The sequence below is a fragment of the Nanorana parkeri genome, unplaced genomic scaffold, assembly GCF_000935625.1.
Source record: "Nanorana parkeri isolate BGI_ZX_2015 unplaced genomic scaffold, ASM93562v1 scaffold928, whole genome shotgun sequence".
Classification (NCBI taxonomy): Eukaryota; Metazoa; Chordata; class Amphibia; order Anura; family Dicroglossidae; genus Nanorana; species Nanorana parkeri.
Window position 1 is genome coordinate 475,567 of NW_017307196.1, and position 13,004 is coordinate 488,570.

General features: G+C 43.4%; 1 protein-coding gene and 1 long non-coding RNA gene across 2 annotated transcripts in view; one reads left to right on the top strand and one right to left on the bottom strand.

Moving 5' to 3' along the window:
• Window positions 1-7,005, bottom strand: part of LOC108795072 (cholesterol 24-hydroxylase-like) — an 18,980-nt gene extending 11,975 nt beyond the window's left edge. Inside the window, 5 exon segments of the mRNA XM_018566256.1 lie at window positions 1,227-1,313; window positions 2,399-2,469; window positions 4,296-4,377; window positions 5,559-5,636; window positions 6,776-7,005. Coding sequence (XP_018421758.1) covers window positions 1,227-1,313; window positions 2,399-2,469; window positions 4,296-4,377; window positions 5,559-5,636; window positions 6,776-6,906 — 449 coding nt within the window. The 5' untranslated portion in view covers window positions 6,907-7,005.
• Window positions 7,006-8,741: 1,736 nt separating this feature from the next.
• On the top strand, window positions 8,742-10,579 carry LOC108795073. The gene is made up of 3 exons (XR_001941734.1): window positions 8,742-8,848; window positions 10,009-10,097; window positions 10,525-10,579. It is a non-coding gene; the product is annotated as an uncharacterized LOC108795073 (long non-coding RNA).
• Window positions 10,580-13,004: the final 2,425 nt, after the last annotated feature.

The window sequence follows — 13,004 nt, forward strand, 5'->3', positions numbered from 1 at the left end:
CCAGCTGCTGTCAGAATAGCAGAAGGGAGCTTGCAGCTGATTGACTGCAAGTTTAATTTTGCGAAGATTTCCCAACATATTCCTCTGGCACATATGATCACCTTCTGCTGAAGGAATAGGGTTACCAATGCAGCACATTTTGGCTGATGCAGCAGGAAGATGCTCAGTGTGTACCCAGCTTACAGAGGAAATGAACCCAGATCTTCAAAATGATAACAAAGACACCTTTATAAATGTTTAGTAATGACAATCTACAAACACATACTTCTAGATAATGGCAGGATTTTTATTAGTTGCAGACCTTATTTTTCTTTTCTTCCCCGGTCTTCTGACAGTGGCCATGTTAACTAAGGGCGGATTACTAGATCTCCTATTACTTCCTGGAACTCTGGCACATGCGACCATGCATATAATCTCAGGGGAGGAAAATGCCTTTCCCTGAGATCTCGTGATGAGATCTCCCAGCAACGCTCTGCTGATGTAACCTTCCCAGGATGCAACACTTGGGCACACATCACTAACGCCAAAGAGGACCAAGAAGTGGAAAAGCATTAATTGTAAGTAAAAGAAAAATATGTTTGTTTAGCTAATTAATGTAAGATGAAACGGTCCACTTTAAGTGTAACTTAACCGCAGCAGAGAAAAATCAGGTCTCTTGAATAGCCAGACAGGGCTGTGCTGTGTGGTACAGCTGTGTAAACCTCTGAAATGGATGGACAAACATAAAAATCCATTGGCAAGAAAAACAGTTCCTGTGAGGATACCATTTCATGTGTGTATTTGGCTGTTTGAATGGCTTCCGCTGTAACAGTATTCTCTCCAATACCCTCTAAAGGTGCACATACACTCTACAACCATCGCAAGACCTTAGTCTTGCCATGGTTGTAATCTAATTAAAAGCTTGTACGATCTGCCCATCTTGGACAGGCAGATTGTACTTGCGATCATCGAAGGCCCGCCCCGCTGGGCCCGTGCGCACACTGGCCCGTGCGGCATTGATCTTAGGATCATGCTAAAAACCAGCCGAAAATCATACGATTCTCGGCTGGTTTTCTAGCGTGCTCCTTAGACAAACGACGTGCGACCGTACAGTAGAAACGGTCGCACGTCTTCATTCACACCGCACAATTCTTGTACGATCGAGGGATTTCCCGCGATTCTCGTACGAGCATCGTGCAGTGTATGGGCACCTTTAGTTCCTACATCTGATAAATATGTGTACTTACGTTCTACTAAACGCTGGATCCATAATTCTCCTCTGTTTGTGCCAGTGGTCATAATCCCGATCTGTCACTAAGCCTTTTCCCAGGAACCTGGTATATGATAGAAAGAAGACACAATAATGTATTACAGCTAGAACATTCTTAATTCAGTAAACTCTCTGTTATCCGGTATTCAACTAACCAGAACTCTCATCTAACCAGAAACAAAAATCCCCTGTGTACTCACTGTTCTGCTGATCTGCAGCATGTATTATCCTGGAAATGATCACGTGTCTTATTTGTCTTCATTTGCTTTTGATTACTGCATTTAAATATTAATATGAGGTCAATGCAGAGTTTATGTTATGATATGGTATAGTATGGGGTATGGCATAGTATGGGGTATGGCATGGTATGGGGTATGGTATAGTATGGTATAGTATGGGGTAGGGTATGGCATAGTATGGGGTATGGTATAGTATGGCATATGGCATAGTATGGGATATGGCATGGTATGGTCTAGTATGTGGTATGGTATAGTATGGGGCATGGTATAGTATGGGGTATGGTATAGTATGGGGTATTGTATAGTATGGGGTATTGTATAGTATGGGATGTGGCATAGTATGGGGTATGGTATAGTATAGGGTATGGTATAGTATGGGGTATGGCATAGTATGGGGCATGGTATAGTATGGGCTATGGCATAGTATGGGCTATGGCATAGTATGGGCTATGGCATAGTATGGGGCATGGTATAGTATGGGGCATGGCATAGTATGGGGTATGGCATAGTATGGGGTATGGCATAGTATGGGGTATGGCATAGTATGGGGTATGGCATAGTATGGGGTATGGCATAGTATGGGGTATGGCATAGTATGGAGTATGGCATAGTAAGGGGTATATTATGGGGTATGGCATTAGTCAGACCTATTTTTAATAGTAACTCTCAAGCAACCAGAAACTACATATATCTGGAATCTACTAATCCCCATGGATGCCTGAAAACGGGGAGTTCACTGTATAACATTTGTATAACTAAAGGAAGCGATTGATTTGAGGCAGGTCGGCCATGTCGGTCTGCATTTTTTCCTTAGTACGGACATTCTCATGGAGACAAACAGACCATTAGGGATATCTGATCTTCTTCATTGGATCCACCCCCATACGATCCTTGAAGATGTGGTACGTACCGAACGCCAAACATGTTACACATAGTGTCGTAAAACATGTCCTTTGTGTATTTTGGAGACATCAGAAATTCCTATGAAAAGGTATAAAAATAGAAATGAGAACATTGCTCCACCTTACATTGAGTTATAATGGCTTATGTGTACTGTAAGGCCTCATTCACACACAACGCAAGCAAAATTGTATATTGCGTATATACGAGCGTCTATGTGTATATATATGGAAATTTTAATGAACTGTACGCACGTATACACTCGCAAACATGCGTATGCTCGTAAAATACGCAGAAATACGCTGCCCAGACGCATTTCGGTTCCATTCTGTTTTTGCGCATATATATGCTACGCAAATATACGGCTCCATACGCGGCTATGTGTATGAAGCCATTTATTTGCATATGTTGCATTTGGTACAATACGCACGTACGCGCGTATACATACATATATGCGCGGCAGTGTGAATGAGGCCTAAATGGAATTTTTATTATTGTTCTTCACATTGTTGCACTGTCCCTTGTGAGATATACTGCTTTACCATGTTGGTTGTGTGTTTAGATGAAGCACTGAGATCTTGAGGAATGCTAAACTAAGTTTTTTGCATGCTTAGAAGAACATTACACGTATGTATATGGCATTGTGAAGGAAAAACAAAGAGAGAACTTCCTGTGTATCGTAGATAAGCATGCACATAGAGATGAACATTGTACTACACTGCCATCTACAGCTCAAAAGACAAATTACAGTCAACAATACAATCAGGATATGCTTTTGCATTTCCAACCAGCTCAACTCCCCAGGCATGTATGCCTACCACCTGGCCTTTTGTATGCTATGTACACACCTGTTTGCCCAAATCCATGGCATGTACAGTGCTGTAATATGATGCTACCAGAGCTTTAAAGGAGAAGTAGACGTACTGGGAAGGTAAAATATATTCTTCCCAATGCTTAGAGCCGGTGTGGGACATTACAGCTGTCACAGGTTGGCTCCATATACTAAGAGCTGAGCGATCACAAAACATTGATCACTCAGCTCATGGCTTCTCTTCCTCCAGTGCTTATTGGAGGGACAGACCGGGGAAGGGGCGGGCACAGCTGGCTCTAGAGAGGCAGAGCCACCTGTCATTCATGCAGCTGGGTGGATTCTGACACTCTTGTCATTTTTCATTTCCTGCTGCAGCTCGGCTTTGTGTTGGCAGCATACACTGGGCAGTAGCTCACTATGTGCTAACTTTGGGTCACAGGAGACCCTTAGTAAAATTACTCCTGTTACCCAACAGAGAAGTAAAGCCAAAAAAAGGTTTGGCTTTACTCGCTCGGCACAGGGGCCATTCAGCCTAGAGTACTAGGCGTTCTCTAATTGGCTAGGGGCCTTGATGTTATATCCATACAGGTAGTACATGGAAACATTTACAGGGTTATTCACAGAAGGGTGAAGAGTTTGGAGAAGGCCGGAGAAGCGAACAATCTAGGACAACATAGCTGAGCTGGAAAACCTCTCCAATTCAGCTCACTTTCCAGTTCAGCTTTGTGGTCCTAGATTGTTCCCTTCTCCGGCCTTCTCCAAACTCTTCACCCTTTTGTGAATAACCCTGTAAGATATCCATCTATCAGTGTTTTCACCCAAGGTACACACAAATTTCACTCAAGATCTCTGTACATTTTTCTACTTGAATCTTTTGTAAAAATGTGTGACTCTTGGGTGAAGGTTGTGTGACTCTTGGGTGAAAACACTGATAAATAGACCCCTCAGCTCATTAAAGGTCCAGGGATGTCACATAGATGGGGTCACACATGTTATATTTAACTGCATCTTATGATGAGATATCTTATGTTTGCACTAATGCTTCAAAGGGCTCATTGAAGGTCCAGGAAAGTTACAGAGATGGAGATGTTCTTACCTTCACTGCTTCTGGGCTGACAGCCAAAACAAGCACCTGGTGTAAAAAATTAAGCCGTATAACCGGCCCGTACTTCTGGACCCTAAAAAGAAAGACAAAGTACGGAAACAGATACACTTATTGATCCTTGGAGTGTTTGGAACAACACCATATACACACCTTTTTGGGTCATTATTATTACTTTGGCTTTTTTTAAAGGCCCAGTCCAAATAATATTTACTTTATAAAGGGAGCCCGGTGGGCTCATTCACCTCCTGCCTTCTTATATAGCTAGGAGCATTGAACTGCATGATCTCCCTGCCATCATTCCCGCCTCTGTTCCTCTCTATCTGGGAGTTTTTGGAGTTCCTGTCTACATTTTTGCATTTATGCTCCTTCGGGTACATTGCCTTTAATATAAATAATAAAAGAATCCAGAAGGAAGGGTGGGAACTCCTCATACTAGGGACAAGTATGCATACTAGAGAACTCAGCACTTAGATTTAAGAATCTACTAGGTGGTCTTATTGGTTAGAACGTCAAATCCTGGTCAGGACACTCTCTGCAAGGCATTTGCATGTTATTCCTGTGCTTGTGTGGGTTTCCACCGGGTACTCATCTCAGGTTTCCTCCCACACTCCAAAGCCATGTTGGTAAGTTAATTGGCTCCTGTCTTAACTGGTCCTGTATATATCTTCTGATTATTATGGCCGATATTCAGACATTTTAAAATAATCGGTACTGGGCTTAAATTTACCGATATTACGGATAAGTGCCGAAGGGGATCCTCCACTGGCAGGCGCCCTGCAGCTGCAGGAGCAACCAGTGCCTCCATTGTGCCCGCACGCACATCCAGTGCCTCCATTGTGCCCCATTGTAAGCTCCTTGGGGACAAGGACTGATGTGAATGTGCACTATGTAAAATTGTCAGTGCTTTATGAATACCTTTAATAAATATTTTTTATGCACCTACCAAAAGCTGAGCCATCAGTGTTGTGTGGACTGACCCCTATTATATGATTATTTGCACTTTTCTCATAGACTCGCAGAACTCCACAATCTGTCAGATCCCAAAGCCATGGCTAATTGTTTTTTGTTGCTTATGCTCCCCCTTCCCCCCCTCTTGCTGTACGGCTTGGGTAGGCACCCTCAGCACTCCAACTGCTGTAGACCTACAAGTTCCATGAAGCATTGCAAGAGGCGTGATAACATTTGTAGTTTCAACACAGCTGGAGTTCTGTGGTCACCTACCCCTGATATAAGTTAAATGATTGCAGAACTTACCACTCTAAAAACAAGTCATACATAAGCTCATTTTTCTTGATTAGCTTCAATGTTGTGGGAATATGTCCAAAGATGAAGCTGAAAGTGTAAATACATTTCTGTTAGTGAGACAGTAGAGTGTATTCTCTGTAAACAAATATTTTTGTTACAATTTCCGGTTTCACCTTAAAGTGACACTAAACTCAGGAGTTAAATCTTAAAAATACATTCAAGTACCTTAACTATTAACAGAAATGTATCTTATTTGTGTATCACTCGGCTGTAGATCCTCCAATCATCTCTGAATTGGTGCTGACACCGTCCTTCCTTCTGGAGGGGGGCTACTTTTGTTCCCCATGGTCCCTGTGTGTGTTGTAAAGTAGTCACCGCTCCAAGCTCGCTCCTGTGATGGACTACAATCTCATGTTTAATTTAATAATTTGTATTGAGATTGTAGTCCAGCACAGGGGTGAGCTTGGAGCGGTGACTACTTTACAATACACACAGGGACCATGGTGAACAAAAGTAGCCCCCCTCCAGAAGGAAGGACGGTGTCAGCACCAATTCAGAGATGATTGGAGGATCTACAGCCGAGTGATACACAAATAAGATACATTTTTGTTAATAGTTAAGGTACTTGAATGCATTTTTAAGATTTAACTCCGGAGTTTAGTGTCACTTTAGATGTAAACATTTAGTTTGCTTCAGCACTGTGATGTGACCAGTTTTCCGATTACACACTAAACATGGGTGCAACATAGAACATGGTCAGAAAGGTAAAGTAAGCCTTTCAAACGTATTTTTATGATTGCCTTCAGTTCAGTGGCGTCACGTGGGGGGTGCGGCCCGCACTCGGGTGACACCATTGGAGGGGTGACACCAAAATGACTGGCAGTCATTTTGGTGTCACCCCCTCTAAAAAGTCAGGCACTCAGTCATGGACCAAGAGCCCGACAGTGTCAGGAGAGAGGAGGGGACCCGGCGGCGTACCTCATCCCGCTGGGTGAACGTCCCTTCCTCTCTATGCCAGCGTCCATCACAAAGATGGCCGCAGGCAGGCGTCAATTAGATGACCACGCATGCGCGATGACGTTATCACACACGCACGGTGACGTCACACGCGGTTATGTCACGGTGGGGTGTCACCCAGTCTCCGCTCCAGGTGACACCTGGCCTCGGGATGCCCCTGCTTCAGTTCATATGGTTAATGTAACTCGAATAATATAAGGTCCTCTTACCTGTCTCTGGGGGGGCCGGGAATGTGGTCATATTTCTCGTGCATGTAGAAGACATATCCGCAGAATAGGATAAAACAGAGTGCAACCAGGGCTAGAAGAAGAGCGAAAATCCAGAGAACAAGGGCCCACATTGTCACGGAGCCGCACGCAGACACCTTTGGGCTCACAGGAACACTTGTTAATACTAAATCAGCTGCTGAAAATAGGACAAAGGGCCGTCTTTAATTGCACAGCAACAAACTCGATTCCCCTGGATAGCCGATAGACCCAACCTTTTTCAGACTGAGGCATCTACAATAACACAGGGTCAGTGCAGTTCATGGCACAGTAATAGTAATAGTATTCTTTGTACATTATCAGCATAACACATGCTTCAACCCTGTGCTGCCTGCAAGGTTACAACGCAGAAGGCTGAGAAAGAAGCTGCTATGCAAATGTTGGAGAAGGCGGCTGTACATATCAGGGGCCCTTTAAGGGGTGACAATGTTTAATGGTGGTAGCAACATTAGCGATAAACTGTTTAAAATTAACTCCATTACAAAAACTAGAGGCCATCACCTAAAATTGGTGGAAAAAAAATTCCAGCACAAGGGGCGAAGGGGGTTCTTCACAGTAAGATCAGTTAGGGTCTGGAACTCACTGCCACAGGCGATGATTTCAGCAAATAATGTGGAATTGTTCAAGAAACTTTTGGACGATTTCTTAAGGGACCGTAATATACAGGGGTACAGGTACTCCTAGAATGAGATCCTAATAGGTTGGACTTGATGGACTAATGTCTTTATTCAACCTCAAATACTATGTAACTATGTAACAATTTTCTCCTTTGAGCTGCATATAGCTTTTCTGGCAATCAGGAAAATAGATGCATAAAGCAGGGAGATTTGTTAGATGGAGTCGTGTAGTGGACGTCTTGTGGGGAAGTAATAAAAACATTGTATCAACTTTGTCTTCTAGATTACAGACAATCAGCTATAACATTTTCATTTATTAAGCTGTGGGGAAAAAAAAAGAATATAGAAGATGATTGGTTGCTATGGGTGACTTCATCAATTGAGACAGAACTTGTCTCAGACACTTTTGGGTTGATTTATAAACATTATCTGCGAACGTTCATCCTGTTCATCATAGTTCTAGCCGACCTGTGACAATGAAACTGTCACACGTCGGCTCACGAGATCGGGAAGTGAGCGAACACATAGCGCCGCTCGCTCACTTCTCGATCATGTCCCTCCAGAGAGCCGTCACTGTCACTCACAGCTCCCTGCAGGGATTCCCCCCTCCCCGCTCCGATCCTCCAGCGCTGACTGGCGGGAATGGACGGGGGCGGGCAGAGCTGGCTCTGCCTCTAGACAGGCAGAGTCAGCTGTCACTCACGCATCGGGGTGGATCCAGACAGTACTGTCGGGATCCGTCTCGGCTGCGGCGTCTCAGTATACTGGTATACTGAGCGGTATACTGAGCTTTGGGTGACGGGAGGACGCCAGTTTGTGTCCTCCCGTTACCCTTAGGAGAACTATGGGGAAATGCCCTGACCCCATAGTTCTCCTTTAAATAAACATAGGAGAGCTGCAAGCAGTAGCTTGGCTCTTGGGAAGAATTATGCAAATATTAAAATGCTTTAACTGAGTTGACATTCCTATGCAGACTATATTTGCATGCAGACTGCCCTAGACAGCGCCCACATGTGATGATTAGCCCCCATGATTGAACTGAAATCCAATAAATGAAAGGTGTGCGACAGTCAGGCTGGGGAGGAAAGAGCTAGATAATGCCAGACACCCTACAGCCAGAAAATGAGACGGGCTCTGTGTGACTTGCTGCAGCTTCTAATGCACATTGTGAGAAGCTGACAGTGTGCTGTGAAATCAGAGGAAGCCATTTCAGTCCAGTCTATCAAGTTACATCAGTAAGATTTGTGTTCACAGACTAATGTTCAATTAAGATTTTGTTCATTTTTAGGTTCTAAAGGAGACTTTGAGATTATACTCACCAGCTCCTGGAACATCACGGCTGGTGGAGGAAGAGATAGTCCTTCATGGTGTAAAGATTCCCCCTGACGTCACTGTAATGGTACGTTCCATCACTGTAATAAAGATCATCTGTAACCTTTTGCAGGAATACTAAACTATAACTCTAGAGGAGAAAATCGAGAACTTAGCAGTGGAAATGTGTCCTTAAAGCTGAACTCTGGGCATCAAAACTTTCATTTAAATATATTGCTCAATAGCCACAGAGAATAAAATCCACTTTTTTCGTACCAAATACCTTTCAAAATCCAGATATTACTTTTCAAAAGTAGCAGTGACATCATCGTCAATTTATACATAACCTGTACAGAGTGCGCCGATACCGTAAGTCCCATTAAGGAAGCCAGGCGGCATGTAATGACTCGCCACCTGGCTTCATGAGTAGCAGGGAAGCTCTCTCCATGCTCACTCATCACCCGGTGACGAGGAAGCATGCAGCCAGCTTTCTGGCCAATCAGGAAGTTGGGGGGCGGGTAATGACACGCCGCATGGCTTCCTGATTGGCCAGTTTCTCGACCAATCAGGAAGCTAGGCAACGAGTCATTACACCAAGTGACGAGGGAACATGGAGCCGGCTTCCCAGCCAATCAGGAAGCCGGGCAGCATGTAATGGCTCGCTGCCCGGCTTTCTGATTCCGGAAGTTCGGGTATCGGGCTGGGCATCAGAGCATTTGTGCGGGTACGAGTAATCTCCCAAATATTGGGTATCGGCAGCGATACCAGTATCGGTATCGTTGCCCCCCTAGTTTAGACACTTTGATATCCTTCTGGAGGGGGGCTATTTTTGTTCCCCTTGGTCCCTGTGTGTGTTGTAAAGTAGTCACCGCTACAAGCTCACTCCCGGGATGGACTACAATTTTGATACAAATTAGTAAACTAAACATGAGATTGTAGTCCATCACAGGAGCGAGCTTGGAGCGGTGACCACTTTACAACACACACAGGGACCATGGGGAACACAAGTAGCCCCCCTCCAGAAGGAAGGACAGTGTCAGCACCAATTCAGAGATGATTGGAGGATCTACAGCTGAGTGATACACAAATAAGATACATTATTGTTCATAGTTAGGGTACTTCAATGTATTCTTAAGATTCAACTCCTGAGTTTTTTGTGTCACTCTAAAATTCGTCTACATTAGTGTTGACTTTACATAATTCATTGAATCAGAGACAGCATACATTTATTTCTTGTTCTCACTGCAGTTCAATTCATACGTCATGGGAAGGATGGAGCGTTTTTTCCAGGACCCCCTTGTCTTCAACCCAGATCGGTTCCACCCTGATGCAGCCGAGTAAGAACTGTTCTCTGCTGTAATTATGCTGGTCATACATAATGACCAGACCCCTAAATAATACACTGTTCACCCCTCAGCTACTCCCAGTATTCTGTATTCAGAGAATATTTAGGATGCCGTTGCTGACCTCTCCTTCTGAAAATACACATTGTATGGCTGTCCATTGGCTTAATTGCTGTCAGAGGCACTCACCTTGAACAGATATGCGGATCAGAAGTCCGGATTTGACTTTGGAATGCGTTTTGCTTGTTCCAGGTCAGCGACTCGATGTACTGAAGCCAGAAACAGCCAACCAAATAGTATTCTTAAAAGTGGGTGAACAGTAGCGGCCCCTATACCTAAAACTGTCTGATATTCTAAATGGCAGCACAATAGAATTCAAGTCTTGCCCAGTTCTCTGTTTATGTATTCTTTGTTTCCATAGGCCGTACTTCTCATATTTTCCATTTTCTCTGGGGCCTCGGGCCTGTGTTGGAAAAGTGTTTGCACAGGTAAGTTAATAAGGCCCTTTTCTACAACTGTCATATACATGGTATACTATAATAAAGAAGGACTTCCCAAAACGTATTTTTTCTATTTTGGGTAAGTCCCAGGGAAATGAATCACTTGTTTGTATCACAGTATAGCTCAGACATCTGTTCAGTTGACTTCTATCACTATCATCAAACTATAGAAATACAACAATTTTGAGGTCTATTTATAAATAATTTGCCCTGCAAATCTCTGTGCCGATACCGAATACTCGTACTAGGCCAAATGCTCCGAAACTTACCTCCCATACCAGAACTTCCAGTCAGAGGGAGATCTCCCCCTGACCGGCAGTGCCGAGGGAGTCAGCTTCCTTTCCAATCAGGAAGCCAGGTGGTTAAAGAAGGGGTTAAAGTTCAAGATTGCGCAGCACCTGATAGGCAGCCCACCAAAGAAGGTTGACATGCTGATGCTAGTTGTGAGGCAGTGACTTAAGCGTTGTCAGCCTGAAACAGGAAGTGCTGTTACTGGCAGGCGAGAAAGAAACTTGGCAACAAAGTCACAAAAAGTGATTTGCTTCAGGAAACTGTATACAGTGAGACATGACGGCAGACATACTGAAAATAGTTTAAAGTGACATTAAACCCTCAGATTTTTTAACATAAAACAATACTGTAATGTGCGCCTTACTGTAATCCATGGTAGTTTCCCTTCTCTTTGCTGCTCTTCCTTTTAAATCTGTATCTGTTCTCATGCTCTGCAGAACTTCTGTTTTGCAGCAGACTGCCTTGTCTCAGGAATAGATACACGGTGTCTGTGTATAGGTTTGCATAGGCTTGTAACCTTAGCCAGCACTACAGGAAGAGGCCCTGAGCTGAAAAGGGAAGTTCTCCCCAAGCATGAGAAGACATGAGGATTTAAAAGGAAGAGCAGCAAAGAGAAGGGAAACAACCATGGATTACAGTAAGGCGCACATTACAGTATTGTTTTATGTTAAAAAATCTGAGGGTTTAATGTCACTTTAACTGTTGCACCGGTGACGAATTGTCAGCAACAGAAGGACCCAGAAGGGTGCTGCAGGTAAGTGACTGCGCATTACACTTACATTGTTTGTTTGTTTTTTTATATTGAGAGGACAGGGTCTCTTTAAGATATACAACTTTGATAGGAAGTATGAAGTGACAACAAGTATGTCTGCCTGGAATAAATCAATATTTCACTATCATCCTTGAACAGAAAAACGAATCATCGATGAGAAATAATTTAAAGAAGATAACGTTACGTAGTTGACTATTTTTGAGTAACACAGACATGTTTATATCATAAAATAGACACTATTATTATATAAATCACCATGTACAGTACAAATAGACATTCAGGTTTCTTTTTGCATATCATGCCCTATAGTTCAACAGATCATATCCTACTCATACACATTAACAGAGAAGTGAGATAAACCAAAAGGGGTTAGCTCAAAGTGCAGCTAGTAAAGAGGGTCGGAGAGTCAAAATATAGTACAAAATGTATTGATTATAAAAAATTCCTTGGACAGACTAAATGCACCACTTCAACCGACACCCATAATACATCTTAAAAATGGTTATTGCAACAACCCGTTCACTCATAAAACACAAACATGCACTCTTTGGACAAGCTGATTCATGTATTGAATAATGCCGGATGGTCCTCAGAGTATTTGAGGAGACAGCGCTCCGACTTTAGTTATAATCTGAATAAGACTCGGAGGATTTCACTTCTTGTACCCGGGGACCTTCATTCTATTGCATTTGTACCTTTTCAGTAGATCTGAAAAGATTGGGATCTCTCAGGCTGATAGTGTAGCCAGTCAAATGTCACAAATGTAACCTTTGCTCTCAATGCAGAGCTGGCGTTACTCGGAGTGAAAAGCTTGATTGAAGGTAAATCTTAGAAGCTCAGAGACTTAAATAGTGGGCCGGTGAGTCATGGAAAGTAATATCACCCTGAGTAATGATCACACATGGAGGAAGAATCGACCAAACAGTGCGTAAAGTCTCGAATATGTTGTACTCACGGGTGCTGGATTGCTTCACCGGGCAGTCCATTTCAAGAGGTATAGAGTGTCTCTATGCCAAGCTGCTCCAGACAGTCCTCTTTAATATTGGTTAGATAATCCACTTGGAGAGAAAGTCAAGGGTTCTTGGATAGTTTCCTGATGTGAGAAATGATGTTAAAAGGTCCCAGATTGTTTTATCGATGAGGAAATCCTTATGTCACGATGTTTTGTAATCCCAAACCGGGAAGTTAGATACCTGACATGCAGGTGGTTAGTCAGCTTAACGTCCACTACCAGATGACACGTTTCGCCCCTCCTTTGTTCTCAGGGCTTCGGAGGGGCGAAACGCGTAATCCCGGTTTTGGATTACAAAACAGCGTGACATAAAGATTTCCTCATCG